Here is a 17,571-nt window from a genome sequence, read left to right as displayed (position 1 = left end):
CACAACCCACCACATGGAGTGGGACCGAAACGTATTACAAGAGCCTCTTTGACCTGTGTAAACATAAGTAATAAAAGGTTTATCACGATATGTGATTAATTTGAGAAATGGTAGTTGTTGTTTCACTCTCCCAGTCCACCAAACTCCAAGTTCCAATGATTTATTTCTGAAAGAAGATAAATAAGTCTCTCGGTGATGTGACATGCCACTGCATATATACGAACGAAACACATTATTGTGATTCATCGAATTGGCCATCTGAACCAGTACCACTTCAACTTCTCAAACGTGTTACACAAATTTAACGATCACAATTTCATCATGCTTTTCTGTTCCTCAAAGGTTACTGTTTCTGATTAAATCAAACTTATTATTGTACTACCTATAATGTTCCGAAGCTCCTTATGTTGTGCATTTTTCACTAATTTGTACTTATTTAAATTAAAAATTTAAGGTGAGTTAAAAGTTTTATATGAAATAAAAATCAGCAAGATAGAAATATTCATAAATTAATTGTATTGAAAATTTTAATTAAAAATCATGTCTTAATTAATAATACAAAAACCGATTCATCTTAACATACCTACTTGTAAACTACGAGCATCATCATCAATTAAATACTTTTTTAACTTGTTAAACCGTTGACTAATTGCTTAATTTGTAGTATCTGATTTCTTAATTATGGAAAAGAAAAGAAAAAGTACTCGGATGACATTGATAACTGTGTTAGAGAGGCATAGAACATATTGTCTTTGGTATCTTCTTACATGGTAGATTTCCTTAACACCTCTATATTTTTCCTCACTTATCTCTCCTTTCTTTCAAAGCAAAATCTCCCTTCTTTCTCCAAGTCAAACAATGCGCAAGACTCTATTGTTAAGTAAGGAAGAGAGATAAATATAAATAAATATTGCGACAAATTTCTTTATTTCATTTTATTTTTGTTTTCACATTTAAAAATTTGAAAAGTATGCTTCCTTCCAAACTCTTCCATCCAACCATCTCAATTATAGACCAGAACAAAACAAACACACAGAAGCTTCTTTCATAGCTGTAACCAAAATATCTCTGCCGAAAAAGAAAGGAGGGTGCGAAGGAACGTGAATCTAACCATCGTGTTTCGTTCGATTAATTTCATATCAGCAATGTCTATTGGCCTAAAGTCTAATGCAATATGTTTCATTGATTTAGACAAATAAATCAAATTTGAACATCTTACACATGAAAAATAGGACAAAAACTAGTCACTGTTCAACTCGAGCATAAAGCAGGAACAGAGAATCTTGAGATTCAGACAATTATTTATGATCACTCATTTCTGGCATCACTGCTTCAAACACACACACACACATGGAAGAAAAATGAAAAAGGGATGGCATTATGACCGAGATTGATCACTGTAGCACTTTTGTCTTATGTTATCCCCCACGATAGGGCCTAAATCTTGATTCATCCATTACAGTACAACATTGTCCTTATGGAAAGAGACTGCATAGACCTCCTTAACAGACAAAAACTTTTTGAGACATGGTGCTCAGGCCCTCTCATTGCCATCTCTCACCTCAACTACCCTTGGAGGCTGCACTGCAACTACACACCATTTCCACATGCTTCATTGCATTCGTTGTAAAAATATCTTTTTCCATGTCCTATTCTGGTGTTCAGAAGCTTCTTTCATGCTGCTAGCTAGTGACATTATTTCTCACACAATACCACCAACTGGTAATAGAATCAAATCCCAGAAGAGAAATGGTAATCTGAAGGAATACCTTTTTTGGCACTTGTTTTATGTTGTGGTTTGGGACACTTAAGATTTATGTATATCGGCCGACTTTTTAATTAGTTTTACAATTTGTAATAAGGGCCATCTAAGATCTTAGTAATCAGTATCAGGAGCCAGTCTGTTCTCTGTTGAATCTGCATCTATTAATATGATTTATAGTTATTTTGTTGCTAAGTTAAGCAAATCACTGACATAGACACTTTGTATTTTGAAGCGCCTGCAACGGCATGCAGAAGCATGTGAGCATCATGGAATCCTAATAATCCTCCACAGTAATCACATTAATTAATTGGTCTCTTCTTCGGAAGAAAGAAAACATCGGTCTTAACCCTCACATGGTTTAACATCACTTGCTATACACTGTGAATAATGATTAGACCCTTTTACATGTATACACAGAAAGAGTGAGATAAATGCTTATGCAGTCTGTATATTTTACTAGCATTTAGGCAGCCATGAGTGTATCTTGTAGTTCCCAAATGTTTCCTGTATCGATCAGAAGTCAACTTTGTAATGAAGGAGCACGTGTAACTCCACAATGAATTACACTAAACTCGATAACATGATAAACATTTATATAACTCTCTCTGGGTCAAATTACATTAACAATGCAGTTATTGTTTGATCTATACCAGCATAGCATTAAATAATTTCTCTGTTACCAAAGGATCCAGCTTTTTTTCTTCAAAATAAATGAATATAATTGATATTTTAGACACAAACACGCATAAAACATTAAACGAAAAGGCCACCACAAGATTTCACAGGAGAGAAACTATTTATGTAATACATACATATATATGAAAATGAATCTGGTTTCTGGTTTGCAGTTTCTAAGATCCTGCCAATTCCAACCTCACAACAATAATACAACCAAATCTTTACTAAAATACAAAAAAAAAAAAAAAAAGGTAAGCAAAGCAATATGGGTCCTTTGCCTCTCATCTTACAGCTATGTAATGGGGTCACCAAGTTTTTAGTTCCATTATCACCGATGCACACTGAAACTGTGAATTCACAATGCTGTAAATACCATGAAGTTTTAGCATATACGTGTAACTTGTATTGAAAAGTGTTTGAAATAACATGATAAATTTGAAAGGCTAAGAAGCATCTAAAAAGCTTTTGTTCAATTATTGAAACAAAAGTCGGTCTTTGTAATGGTGTGACTGCTGTCGACCTACCATTGGCTTTCTCATTCTGCCTAATAGTGTTGAGTTAACATTTATTTTTTTTCTATTTAATATTATTTCTTTATTTTAATCCTTACTTGCATTAAAAAATGTTTACCAAACATATTTTATGATTCATCCGCTTTATAACTGACGACGTGACTTTGCTAAATTAACTGTCATTTTGTCCTGCATGAGTAGTGCTACCACAGGTTCAATAAACGGTTGAAACTGCAGTAATTCGTTAATAGTTTTAATTAAAAAAAAAATGTATAGTTTTGCATGGCAAATAATTAAATGTGGAGAATAAATTTAAATAAATAAGAAAAAAAACACACCAAAATGCACATGCCCAGTTCGGTATCTCCGTCACTTTTAAGAAAATAAAAAAACGTATTTCAGTTCCAAATCCTAACTAATATGTCACTATATTATAAAAGCAAAAGAATTAATTTTAAAAGCTGACAGAAAAAAAGTAATGTTAGGAATACTAGGAAATGGGTTTTGATTATTTATTTAAGAAGAGAAATGGTGGATTTGTGAGTGTGATTTAGTTAGATGCATGATGATGAATAGAAATCTTCTTGTTTTGTGAGTGTGATTTAAATGGACCACAAAACTATTAATGTGATGAATGGTAGATGAAAATGAATCGAACAGTACTGTGAGGTGGGACCGTTATTAAATATAAATTTTGGCAAGTGTGAACGTGGGAATTTTTTGGCTTTGCCTTTTTCTTTTTGCGGCTATTTTTTTTTTCGATTAAATTCTGAAAATAATTTAATTCTAAAATATCCTAACTTAATGATTAATTTTGTAAAAAAACTTAGACATAATTAAGGCACTGTACTCTTCCCTCCAAATAAGGGGGTTGAACAGTAGTAAGATCCAGCTTATGGAAAGTAAAGAAGAGATTTATGGCTTATATAAATAGGATGTTTGAAGCTCTAGAATGATTATAGTTTCTCTTTTTGATCATGCATGGTAAATTTATTATCCACAGTCCTTTCATCAAATGCACTGCTTGGGTGGTAACCAGTGTAGGCTGCATCGTTATTTTCCTCCATGGGATCTCCAGTTTCTGTGCCATTATTCATTGCAAATATTAAGGATCTTTTAATTAGCTGTAATATTTCATAATCACTGTTCTATACTCACACACATAACTTGAAATTAAAGTTACTTAGACACGATTCAATTATATTTAAAGATTTTAATTAATTTTCTACTATCATTTAAAATAATGGGACAGCAAGACACTTAACAGGACCATGGAAATTTAAACGACCGAAAGAGACTTATATGAGACCCAAGTGATAACCCACTCAAAATTTAAAAGTGGATTCAATTATCAAACACTTTCTGGCTTATTTTATTATTATTATTATTATGAAGGTTTAAGATTTTGGGTCTTTGTCCACGTTCCCAAGCTCACACTACACCACACTGCGCACACACGTACATAACACGTCGTAACAGCGCACCAATTGCTGAACGCAAACTGTCACCAGCAGCAAGAGCCATCTGAACCCCACGAAACAGAGACGTAACCATGATCGAACCATATAAAAAATCAAACTGTACTGTTAAGTTTGATTCTTCCCATAAAAGTTTTGTTTTTTAAAGTTGGAGGGAGATTCATGATTTACGACAAGTGAAAGTTAAAATTAAATTTTATCATGCATTGACATTAGTGGTAAAAGAAACAAACGCGTCAACGTTGTTGAACTTGGATCTCTACTGTTCACGTCAAGTTTTGGAAAATTACTTAAAAACGCAGAACCTAGTATTGGTTGCTTCAACTCTTCAACGCCTGTCCATCTTATTGTTTTTCTACGACAGTAATATTTGAAAATTCTTAATTCTTCCTCGTGGGTGTAGTCAGTAAAAACGCCATTATTATTTTGGACTTTGCCGCATTTTGCAAAACTGGCGGAGCTGGTACTCCTTTCCAGTTTCCCAAAATGCAATATCGCTACACTAAGAGGTGAGAAACTAAGAACATCCGCACGAGGTGTCAACAAGCCATTTCTACATGTACTTACTGTCAACAATTCTATTCTTATAAACCATAAAAAACTGTATACTCTCCTAGATAAAATCTGTTGCTCTTTTATAGTCAAATAACAATCCTGTAATAGTAACTTGTTCAATTTTATTCTATTTTATTATTTGGTCATCCATTTTCACTGCTGAACTAAAGATACGAAAGGATTGATTAGGAGAAAAGGAAAAAAAAAATGCAAACTGCAAACAGAGAATCTGCTTTTACTTTTATTGGTCCTGTCAATGAAAAGTATAGCAAAAATACAACAATAATTATATGATACAAGATCTGGCACCATTTCTACAGGTATATCGGATTTCATTTGCATTATTAATAATAATAATAATAATAATATTATTATTATGAGTAGTAGCAGTATTACATGATGGACAGAAGAAGTTGAGGAGGTAGGTGTGGGTGGTGTGGAAGAGAGGGAAGGGAGTGGTGGCGGTAGAAATAGTAGGTCCATCCATGATCGTTGTGGAGGGACAAGAAATGTGTGTAGCCCTTAAAGTGAAAAATTGGGAAAGGGCTCACACATTCCAAGTCAAATGAAACGAATGGGACAAAAAAAGGAAAGCAGTTCCCACACATTAATGCTGCCACAAGGAACCCTCAAAGCCACAAAGAATCATGCTCTCTGACTCCTGCATTGAAATCTCATCTCCAATAAAATAACCCCCACACTCCCTCTCACCATAAATGCCGTCACACCACGCCTCGGAATACAGCCACCCGTCCACCGGCTCCACGAACACCACCTCCTCACTCCGTTCCGGTATTTCCAAACTCGTCCCCAGACTCGGCAGCTCCACTATCTCTCCCAGCTCATCCGCCGTCGACGTCTCCCCCGAGGACGAACTCACCGCCAACGAGGATGACGAAGAAGACTGCGACAGCGTCCACGACGGAGTCGTCGGGGGATCCATCACCTCCATGGCGGCGGCCTTTGCCGCCGCCACCTGAACATCCCGCGGCGAGTTCGAGTCGGGCCGCGGCAGGGAGCCGGCGAGCTCGGGGAAGTTGAGAATGGCGGAGTTGCCTTTGATGGCGAGCGCGGCAACGTCGTGGGCACGCGCCGCCATCTCGGCGGTGGCGAAGGTGCCGAGCCAGATCCGGTTCTTTTTCCTTGGCTCGCGGATTTCGGATACCCACTTCCCCCAGGCCCGCATTCGGACTCCTCTGTAAACGGGGTGCTTGCTGCTGGTATCTCGGGCCTGCTTGGGCTTTTTGTGATCCGGTCCTGCGAAATGGGCCTGTGGAGACGAGTGCTTGCGAGTGGAAGCAGAGGAGGATGATTCTGAGCCAGGTAGCTCAGTCATTGCGATTTGCTTGCTTACGTGGTTGAGTGAGTGAGAATGCGTGTTATGTATGTTGTTGAAGGTTTGATTGGGTGTTGAGTGGTGAGTGATGTAATGTAATGAGAAATAAGTTTTCGGGAGGGGAGTGTGTGTGTGCATATATAGTAGGAGGTGAGTGAAAATGAGAGGAGTGAAGAAGGGTTGGGTTTTAGTAAGGAGAGTGGAGAGAAGAGAAAAAGAGGGACTAAAAATATGAAAGAGAAACGTGGGTCATATTTGTAAGTGACCCCCACACGAATGGCTCTGCTTTCAAAACACCCATCATCCCATAATCAACATGCATACACACATTATGGTGCATGCACATCTACAAAGATCTAAATATTATTTATTTATTTATTTAATTAATTATTTGTAGTGAAAGTGATGAGCGAGTGAAGTGAGTGAAGGAAGGTAACAAGGGGCCAGTCGCCCTTAATAGCTTGACCATTGCCCTAACAAACACAGCCTGGCACAGGAATGGAGGGCTTCTTGGACTGAATGGGAATTTTCTTCCTGCCGACGTGGCAGACTTTTTGGTAATGTCTCTTTCCACTTTGATTCTCCCCCTCTCCTTCGTTTACACTTTAATCACATTAATTTAAATTATTAAATACGATTAAGACGTGTGTTATAAATGCTATTAAAATGTTATTCGATAGAAAGAAAGTACAGAAAGAAGGGAGGAGTGATTACTGGATTCCCTGTTTGGCCGTGACACTTGACTCAGACTCCAAGCCTGTTAGTTAATCTTTCCCCTTTTACTCATCCATTTCATTACACTGCTACGTCTTATTATTAGGATTTACCCAAAGGAAAAAAAGATAAAATAAAATAGCACAGTGCATTCATTGTCTTGTAGCGAATGAAAGAAAAGCAGAAGCACTGCCACTATATTCACATTGTCACCCGGAAGACATAGTTTTTTTAACTTTTGAGCTCAGCTCAGAACAAAACGTTGGCGTTTTCGTTTGTTCTTGTGTGCCTACTCAGCTTACCCTATTCTTTATTTATTATATTTTCTCGGGCATGACAAAACAGAACAAAATCTACAGTTTGTTTTCATCGTTTTACTAATTTCTCACTAGAGCATTAAAGTATATTTGGTCCCGGCATTGCAAAATCCAACATAGCTCAACTACATCTTTGGTGGACATAAAATACATTTTTGGATATTTGGCATCCACCTTGTGATTATATAGGATGGTGATTCTACTTTTTTCAATAAATAACGAAAAAGTGTTTCCCTAACCTATTAGGAATGGACACGAGTTCGGTTAAACAGGATTTTCTAGCATTGCATTAAGAAACAGTGCAGAGAAACTTTCTCCTTCAGGTATTGCTCAGCTGATATCATTAATGACCGTAACTATGATTTTTTTTTCAAACATGTTAAATTCGGTATAGATCATCATTGCCAAATATATATGTATTCACCTTGTTTCTCCTCATTACTTTTCCTGTGTATAAATTCTAAAACCGTAGGCTTCATTTGGGGTTCATAAATACCATATCTATAAAGTAATTTCATGGGTTTGGCCAAGATATATTAATGGACAAACTGCTTATCTTATTCTTTTCTGCTATTCATAAACTTCATCATCACTTTTTTCATTCTAAATTCATTAGCTTATTCATAAACTTCTTTTTTATTATCTTTAACACCTAACAATCTCTTTACCTCACCAAACTTAATTGGATTATGTTTTTTCAACAATCAAAACCTATTAATTTTAAATAATAACAACGCATATTATATTTATATATATAATATTTATTTAAATCTACTTAATTTACAAACTAACGATGATAAGTGGGAAAAAAACAGGATCTAAATTATTTCTTAGTTTATAAACTCTTAACATATAATTTTAGTTCATATTAGAAAACTTGGTTTCTAAATATAAAATAACTTGAAAAGATATGCTTATATAAGTTTTACTATATGAATAAAATTTATATTTTTAAATAAAAGGTATTATTATTTAATTAAAACTTTAGATTTCGTTTAAAATAATTTATTTTTTAGTATTTATAATTTTTTTAGAAAAATATATATGTTTTTTTATTTGGAGAATTTATTTTATTGAAATCACTTGATAAATGAGTATATATTTTTTATTTTATTTTAGTTCTCAATTTAAATTATTGTTTTATTGTTTCTTTTTCTTACAACTAGTATTGTGTATAATGTTGACATGAGGACATAGTGTAAGTTGCTTCTTTTTTAATTTAAACGGCTTATTAATTATAAATATTAAAAATAGTGTAACAATTAACTGTTTTTATATAATTGAAATAGGTAAAGATTGGTAAACAAAATTTAGGGACAGTAAACAATGATATGTAATAAATAAGTTACAAAAAGTTATAAGCTAAACTGATTTAGTTTATAATCTTATAAATTATATTGTTCCAGATTACTCTCGTATCGTTAAGGAATTAATAAAAAATAGTTTATATATATTTTTTCTTTTTTAATTCTGTACATCTTTTAAAAATAAAACTATGACAAATATAAAGCTTTAAATTAAACAATACTTATGAAGTAATTAATCTTTAATAAATACATTTTACTAAATAGTTGAGTTCGATTATTTAATTAAAATAGATTTCAAATCGCATGCACAAATATATTTTGAAAAATAAAAACTAAACAAATAAACTTAACTTATAATTAACTTTTTTTTTATTTGTAAAGTTGGAGCTTAAGTCTATTTTTCATCTATCAAAAGTATTTTTTATATTTTAATTTGTCATTGGTAACGTTTAGCGAATTAAAATTCAAATGCAAGCTAATGTATAAAAAAGAGAAATTATATAACATGTACATATATATTTATGTAAATAAGTTTTAACACATGCAATCATTGATACTAGATTTGATTTACATGTATTGATATCTGACTTTAGCAAATTATGTATTTATGGTGGTTTTATTACTCTCCATAACCATTGTCAATTAATTTCATTCTATCGCACAAAGTTAGTCTCTTAACGTCTTTTGTCAAGTTATAATCCCTAGACTAAGACCTCCCACTCCTCTCACCACATACATCTCTCTACTTAAGATTGGATAGTTATTAGAGCGACAATATCCAATACGGAATTCATACATCAATACATACATTATTGAAAATCACTACAAAAAGCTTCTTCTTGAAATTCCTTCCGTAATATTCATAACCATGTTCTCAACCTATAATACATATGAAATGTACACCATATTTGTTGGAAATGCAAGTGCGAGTCCAAGTCTCACATTGGATAGAAATGAAAAAGTAGAACACTATATAAAGATGAAAAACCCATTAACCCATTACTTTAAGGTTTTGGATAAAAAGTGGTGTCAGTTCCCCTTGATAACCTAACAATATTAATAGCAATCCATTTTAAACAAATCAAAATATAGAAAAATCACAACATATACACTTAAAATGTTCTCAGATTTACACAAAGTTATAAGTTAAATTAATTTATTTAGTAAAATGATTTATAAAGATTCATAGAAGATTTTTTAACTAAATTTATATGTAGTTTATTATGAAGTTGAAAATTGTGATAAAGTAGTTAAAAATAATAACATGTTTTAAAGAGTTAAGACTAAATAAAGATTAGTTGTAAGAAATAATAGATGATTGGAAGCGGTAGACGTGGTAAATGAAAAATAATAAGAAAAGTTAAAGAGTGTTAGTAAAAATTGAGGTAAGGATAAAGTTGTTTGTTTCCTAAAAGAGTGAAGAAGTTAAGAAAAAGGTTTTGGAACAGTGGATCGATCCAACATCAAAAGGTTGGACTTTAAATATTGAAATGGCTATTAAACTACTTTTATGTCGGGAAGCTATTAATGTATGTACTTCCCGACTCACACCACTACTCACTACCTCTCTCAGAATGGAGAATGACACATACCCTGTTTCCACGGATTTCACTTTTTTTTTTTTTAAAAAAATATATATTTTAACACTAGTATGATTGGACGATTTCAAATTAAAAAAAAAATAGTTTTTTTCTTTCAAATATGTCATTGTCTTAACTTTTTTAATTTGAAATTATTCAACCATATTTTAACACGTGTGCAATGTAAAAAAGAAATAAAAAAATATGTTAAAATATCATTTTCTTTTACAAAATTAATTCATATTTTCACAACATTATTTGATAATATTTTAATATCATTATGTAATTAATTTAAAATTATTTTATAATTAATAATAACAATCATAAAAATTACCATAAATTAATTTATAGGATAATGCTTACACAGTGTTAAAATATTATAAAAAATATTGTGAAACTATAGTTATCTTTTACCAAATGCTAAAAAGATTAACGGTTACAATTTAATTTCTCAAACCAGGATAGCTACTCGCCAATCATATAAATCAACACTAACTCTGTCGCATTCTTTACAACGACATCCCTGTCTCAAACTTTTCAACCACCATTGATTTTTTTTAATAATTTAGTTTTTATATTCAAGTTTTTTCTTTATATTTATTTTTGACAAAATTGATTCTCATATTAAATAAAATTAATATTATATTTTTCTTTTAAATTAATATTGATGTGGTATAAAAAGTGATAAAAAATCAATATAAAAAAAGACGTATTGTCTATATTTAAATTCATAATTTATTTCTTTCTCTTAATATTACCATCTCACCTTTAAATAATCGTGTGAATAAGAAATGGGGTATATTAGAATTTATAATTTTTAGTAAGTCTTGACTACCAATTTAACATTCATATTTTAACCAATAAAGAAAAACAAAAGTTAAAATGATCAAATTTAAAAGAAATTTTTTTAATCAATCCACAAATGATTCATAAATAACATGAAAAATACTTGGAGTCGCAATTAAAGGGAGTGTAACTAAATTGGTGTAAGTAAGAGCATAAGAGTTAAAGAAGAATTGAGAAAGTGTATATTAAAAAGGGTGATATCCGAAAGGATGATGATATTTTGACAATTTTTTTTACAATAAAATACGTGTTATTATTTTATTCGTTTATTTAAATTTATGTTTAAAAAATATTTAAAATGAATCAATAAAAGATTAATACAAATACATTATCAAAAAATTGTTAAAAAATATTAATAAAAGGAATTTTCCTATCCAAAAATAGGTTAGCTTTGTGAGATTATTTAAAGAAGAATTGTTAAATTAGAGAGAGTTAAAGAAGTTGGAAAGTGGTGCTGTCAGTTACTCCTAAATAGGAGGGCCCAGGCATTTTTAATTATTCATCCATTTTTTCCAAAAATCACATGCTACCCAATTTCATATTCTCATTACCAATAAGAAATTCATTCATTTGTTCTGTGTATGATTTCAGAGTATACGGATTTTTGTTTTTTGGGTCTTTATTGCAAAATATGGTTGAATTGAGAAAATTTAACATGAGAAAAAGCATTGAATATTGGGTGGTAGTTACACAGAGCAGAGCTATTAAATGAATGGAGCCACCACATGTTATTTATTCTTTTATCTTCTAATTTGTTTTTCATCTTATTCACATGCATTTCACCTGTCACCCATACTTCACATATTGGGATTCTCAACTTCTTCTCTCATTTTCAATTTTTCTTACAAACTTTATCTATACTAATTACATGCATTAATATGATTTTAAATCATTTTTATTGAATCTATCTAATTATAGATATTACAGCAGACCATAACTAACTAGAAAAAGTTGCTGCAGAAAAGAGTCCAAGTTTTCATATAGTTAGTCTGCTCTGGTTCAAATACAACTAGAATCCTTTCTGCAATTTCTGCCATAAATTTGGAACATTTCAGTAGTTAAAAGATGAAACTTTAATGGTGTTATCTGTTATTTCACAATGGCATTTATTGCTACTCTCATGTACTGCTGCTGCTGCTCTGTCCACACTAAATAACTGCACATTCCATTTCTTTTATCCATATTTTGTAAGCATTGCATTGTATAAATAAATTTCAATAATAGTTAAAATCGTTAAGAATTTAAAAATTTCCTTTAACCAGATAAACAATTCTGGGAATACATATTTATTTCATTTTGTATAAAAAAACATCGACTTCCACAAAATAACAAGGACGTGTAACTGCGATATTTATTCCTTTTCAAGAAGATTTCAAATAAAATGGAATGTCAACATATTGTATAATAGATCAATACTGAATTATAAAGTGTCACGCTATTAATAAAACCTAGTACACAAGATTCTAAATAATAAATATACTACTTTTAGAATATCATATTTATAAAAAAAATAAAACAAAAAAAATTATATCACTTACACACTTTATTATTTTATTTATATTCATGCATATTGAGAGATCCAATTCCCCTTTTTCCTATTTTTTTTACATCGATGGACGTCATAAGCGTAGATGAAGACGATGTTGGAAAAAAAAAAGAGAATTGAATATCTTGTTAGATAATATAAATCAAAGAATGTTTGACTTTTTTATATTTTAAATTAGTAATAGAAGTATTTGATGTAATAATATTTTATTACATTTTTTTTTTCTGTTTTCACTCACAAGGTAGAATTTTTATATGAAATAAAGATTTTGAAAACCTTCTTATTATATAAGAAGTTGATAATGATATAATAATTATTTGTTTTATATTTTAACTTATACCGTTTATTTTAATCACTAATACTATTTTTTTTTTAGTTTTAATTAAGTCCTAATTGAAAAATTAACTTAACTAAGTTTTTTTGGTTAGTAGTGTATGAACGGTGTTAAAAATATATCATATGTCAGTTAATATATATATATATATATATATATATATATATATATATATATATATATATATTTTTTTTTTTTTTTTTTAAAAAAAATTTAATTTGTAAAATTTATTGTTGTTCATGTTTTAGGTGTGTATGAAATGTCAATATGAGTATCAAACCGATCTTAATTATGATCCTAATCTATTTGAGAAAATGTTTTAGAGGTTGTTTTTGTGTCCTCCAAAGGGACTTATTGTAGGGTGGGCTGGAGTTAGCCCATGGACCAGTGGCCGAATTGACATTTCTAGGTTATATAGCTACTTAATACCCCTATAAACGTGCTCTGTCAAATGCAAGTGCAAGTGACAGAATTCAACAAGGAATTAGAAAGTCAAGAACTCTGACTATGATTACCATTTCATTTAACAATACTAGTTCATAGGCTAAGAGTATCCAAAGTCTTCATACCAATATCTTAAAGAACATCAAAATATGGTACAGAATTTATACACATAGGACAGTCTAAAACACTACTCAGAAACTTGCTCTTCTTTTTCAGAACCCTCGTGTCAGGTCTGCATCTGCTTTCTAGTTCAGAGAACTCGTATGTATGATCATCACAATTTTATTTGAAACACTCTATTATACCAAATTGAATGAAGGGTCATGTGGAAAAGGTCATACTTCAAGGGCTTTACATGCCAAAAAAAATGTTTCTGAGCCTTTCTGACCCCAAGTTGCAACTTGAGATACTTCTCTTGTGATACCGAGACAAGTATATGTTTTAAGTTGGGAATATCTTTCTCAGCAAGGATTATTGAGAATGCATCCCAATTTAAAACCTCAAAAAAAGGTGGAACAAAATTGTCAGATATAATCACAGGTACACACTCATAAAATATGGCTTCAACCACCCTTGGACTGTTCACCTCATACCCTTTAGGGCATATGCAATACTTGCTGTTCTTCATGTGATGGATGTAATTCATTTTGTTTGCAATACCATGAGGCATTGGGCCATATATCTTCATATCAGGGTCTTTGTCCTTCCAGTGCTTTAGCAATATTGGACGCAAATAACCATGCATATTTCCAGCATAGAAGGCAAGAATAGGTCTTTGCTGAGGAGGCTTTCCTCCCAGATCTCTCTGAGGATCTCTAACCGATCGGACATAAGCTTCCGGAAGAGAAACATCCCTTCCTATTTTAAAGCCTTGAGTCACATCCGCATTGCAGAGAGCTTTTATGCAGTATTCCATATGGTGTCTTGTTTCGTATGGGGCCTGCAACAATCCATTCTTAAATTTTGCACCGATACGCACTCATGCATACTGTTATGCTACAAATGCACACTTCTGATAGGCTGATATATTTATATACACAAAGTACAAATGAAAACTAAAGATGATGTAACTCAGTAGAACACTTAATATATGAGTGATAATTTTAGAACATGATGATGACCACAGAAAGGTTGCTACGTTTACCCTTATATTCAAAAAAGTGAAAATTTTATAGCTAAACAAATTTAAATATGTTTGAAGGCTGGAACAGTCCATGGTTCCCGTGCAAGTAGAATTAAGGAGGAAAAAAATAAAGAACACACAGCATACCCAATCATGGCAAGCAACAAGAAAATGGTCAGCACCACCAGTTCTGTTGAAGTGAGGATATTTTGTGGATATTTTGTCTGTATAGTCCTTCAGAAACTGACGGAGATTTGTTCGATTATGAGAGTTACGTACATAAAGGGAGTGCTCTAACATACGCGCACTGAATGGCAAATAAAACAGGTGTGCCTTTGAAGGATCCTTCACAACAAAATATTTATTTTCCTCCATCAATTTCATAAACCAACCCTCTGAGGCATATAGTCCCTTAAGTATAGGTTGATGAAAGATGGGTTTATCTCCATCCTTGTATATATAAACCTTGAGAGTGCGTTCCATAAGTTCATAACTCCTGCAAATCCAACAAGAAAAAAGCTAGATGATCTTGAACTTTGGTCATAGTAGCTCAGACCCAAGTCAGAAAATAAAAAGGAATGTAGGACCAAACAAATGAAGACAAATATCATATTTAGAGAAGAAAAACTGAGATGGCCTTGTGATTAAGGTATATTACATATTAGCATACCCTCAAGAGGAGTGACCAGAGATGATCAATTACAAGAATCATGTGTATGAACAAGCTTGACTCAAAACATAAGCATATGTCAAGGAAGGACTTTAGTTTTTTTTTTTTTTTGTAATCCAAGGACTACCTTTAGTTGAGTGCATATTTCCTTTAACAAGTCCATCAAGCGTACCTTTTGAACATAGAAAGATTGCGAAAGAGAGGAGCATAAAGTTGTTTGTCTTGTGTTACTATGGGAGCATGCTCTATCTCTAACCTGGCAGCAAGAATTTCCAGGTCACGTTTGGATGACCACCTGGGTCTCTGCAACAAAAAGTAGATCTTCAGATTGAAATAACCATAGTAATGTCTTGTCCAGGTAGCTAATTCATAATTGACAGAGATATTAGCATAAATACCGTTGCACGAGCAGAAGCACGGCGACGTACTAGAATGTGGTTCATCTCCTGAATCAATGTTCTTGTTTTAGGTGGCATCATACACCTCATCTTTCTCCTAGGAGTTATCATTACAGTACTGTTGTTTGAGGCAGAAAAGACAACTTTCTGTGCAAAATTTCCAAGACTAGTCACATTAGTAGAGGAAGTTGAGCTGTGCGAGATATGAACACGAACACCACCATATTCCCTTGAATCCATATTATTATCATTTACCAACCAGGCTCCCCCTTCGGTTTTCGAAAATTGCTTCCCTGAAAAGTTAACATTACTTCCCTTGGCCAAAATTGCATTGAAGTTTTGGGATCCAACACTCTCCAAATCCAATCTGTCACCTTTTCTTCCAACATCTTTCTTCTCAGATAAACTGCGAGCATCATTTCTATCTGTCCCATGTTCAAAAACATCATCATTAGATATGTTTCTTTCAGAGACTAAGTCACCGTTTTCATCATTGTGCTTTTCCATTTTCTTACCGTTCCCAACTTCAAATTGAACAATAGGATTGGGCATTTTTTCCACCGTGGCAATGAAAGCAGAAGAATTAGAAAACCCTGAAACAGAGCCCATTGGGGGGCTCCAAACAGTGAAGTAGTTTGGTGTTGAATGCAATGATGGAAATCTAACTTTATCGTACTTCTGAGGCACAGAAGACCATGGGGCATTTCCACTTCCATATGGAACCAATATTGACTGAAACAGTAAATAATTAACAGCAAGCACCCCCAACAGAAAAAGCAATCTCCGGTTTCCCATTTGACATAACTCACAAAAATATCGAAAAAGGGTACACCAGTTAAGAACTGAGATGACACCAGATCACTTCGTTCTTGGACAAATTAGCTTCAATCTCCCAAACATTCTGCTATTATGACTTCACAAATCATTGAAGAAGACTTGAAGAGAAAAAAAATCAAAGGATCCTACTAAGAAAATTGGAATATTTTATAGTTAGAGAGACTACAGACAATCCAGCAAAATGTTGAGTCGGATCAAGTAAATAAAGACTTAGTGTAAATTTTCACTGTTTCTTAAAGTGCATATGTTACTTGAGGAACTTGAAGAAAGCGAAAGCAAAGAGTTCAAAATGGAGATTTGTTTCGTATTTTCGCAAAGAGGAACGAGACAAGACGGGGAAGTGCAGGACTAACCTCAGTAGTACAGTGAAGACCGAAACCGAAGAGACAAACTTCAAGCTCTCTTTCTCTCTCCTTTTCGCTATTTTTTTGACTTTATTGTGACCAAACAAAGAAACAGTTCGGGACCAGAACCAGAAGAGATCTAGGTAAAATCTTTTCAAGTATCTAATAATGGAAATGTGTTCATCAAACGCACATATACTAATAATTTCTAACAGCCACGCAGACACACTAATTTATTTGAAGATATTTATTTATTCATTCCTGTAACACAATCTTTTGTGGCAGATACATTTAACCTTATTTTTGCAGATAAATAAGGTTAATTTTTTCTTTTGATTTTTGAATTAGGAAAATGTTTTTCTGTCTTAAAAAAAAAATCAAGAATTAAAAAATAAAAATACAAACATATAACATTTAAAATATTTTTTTATTATATTTTAAAAAACTTTTTAAATACTAACAGGGTGACATGGCCTTTAATAACAGGTTTTGCTGAATTTAATTGATAGTTTGGGGAAATTAGTGTTGTGTGAATGGGTGAAGTGAAATATGGTTTAGTTATAGAAATTTGGTAACCTTGACTGTTGATGAGAATTTATCTAAGACTCTCGATTATTAAATTGATATTTCTTGATCCACGAAAAATTTAAATTGTAATATTATAAATTTATTTAGTAGAAAATAAATTTTGAAGAAACAAAATTATCAATTAAAGTTTATATGAAAATTACAAATTTTTAAATATATATATATATATATATATATATATATATATATATAATTTTAC

At 32.2% G+C, this 17,571-nt stretch overlaps 2 protein-coding genes across 5 annotated transcripts; both read right to left on the bottom strand.

The window, feature by feature from the left end:
• Nucleotides 1–5,191: 5,191 nt before the first annotated feature.
• On the bottom strand, nucleotides 5,192–6,679 carry LOC106767118 (ethylene-responsive transcription factor TINY). The gene has a single exon (XM_014651951.2). The coding sequence runs from the start codon at nucleotides 6,460–6,462 to the stop codon at nucleotides 5,596–5,598; it is 867 nt and encodes a 288-aa protein (XP_014507437.1). The 5' UTR covers nucleotides 6,463–6,679; the 3' UTR covers nucleotides 5,192–5,595.
• Nucleotides 6,680–13,452: 6,773 nt separating this feature from the next.
• Nucleotides 13,453–16,950, bottom strand: LOC106769553 (probable glycosyltransferase At5g03795). 4 transcript variants are annotated; one of them, XM_014655218.2, is made up of 6 exons: nucleotides 16,794–16,950; nucleotides 16,119–16,568; nucleotides 15,604–16,028; nucleotides 15,378–15,508; nucleotides 14,683–15,031; nucleotides 13,453–14,352 (listed from the first exon to the last, which is right to left on the bottom strand). In XM_014655218.2, exons 2-6 carry the CDS (start codon nucleotides 16,396–16,398, stop codon nucleotides 13,687–13,689), a joined length of 1,851 nt encoding a protein of 616 aa, XP_014510704.1. In that variant the 5' UTR covers nucleotides 16,399–16,568; nucleotides 16,794–16,950; the 3' UTR covers nucleotides 13,453–13,686. The 4 variants fall into 4 exon arrangements, with proteins under 4 accessions (XP_014510704.1, XP_014510701.1, XP_014510702.1 ...); XM_014655215.2 differs by having other exon boundaries at nucleotides 15,604–16,568; XM_014655216.2 differs by having other exon boundaries at nucleotides 15,604–16,565.
• Nucleotides 16,951–17,571: the final 621 nt, after the last annotated feature.

This window comes from Vigna radiata, chromosome 7 (genome assembly GCF_000741045.1).
Source record: "Vigna radiata var. radiata cultivar VC1973A chromosome 7, Vradiata_ver6, whole genome shotgun sequence".
Classification (NCBI taxonomy): domain Eukaryota; kingdom Viridiplantae; phylum Streptophyta; class Magnoliopsida; order Fabales; family Fabaceae; genus Vigna; species Vigna radiata.
The sequence above is the reverse complement of the archived record's forward strand: the minus strand, read 5'-3'. Positions and strand labels throughout refer to the sequence as shown.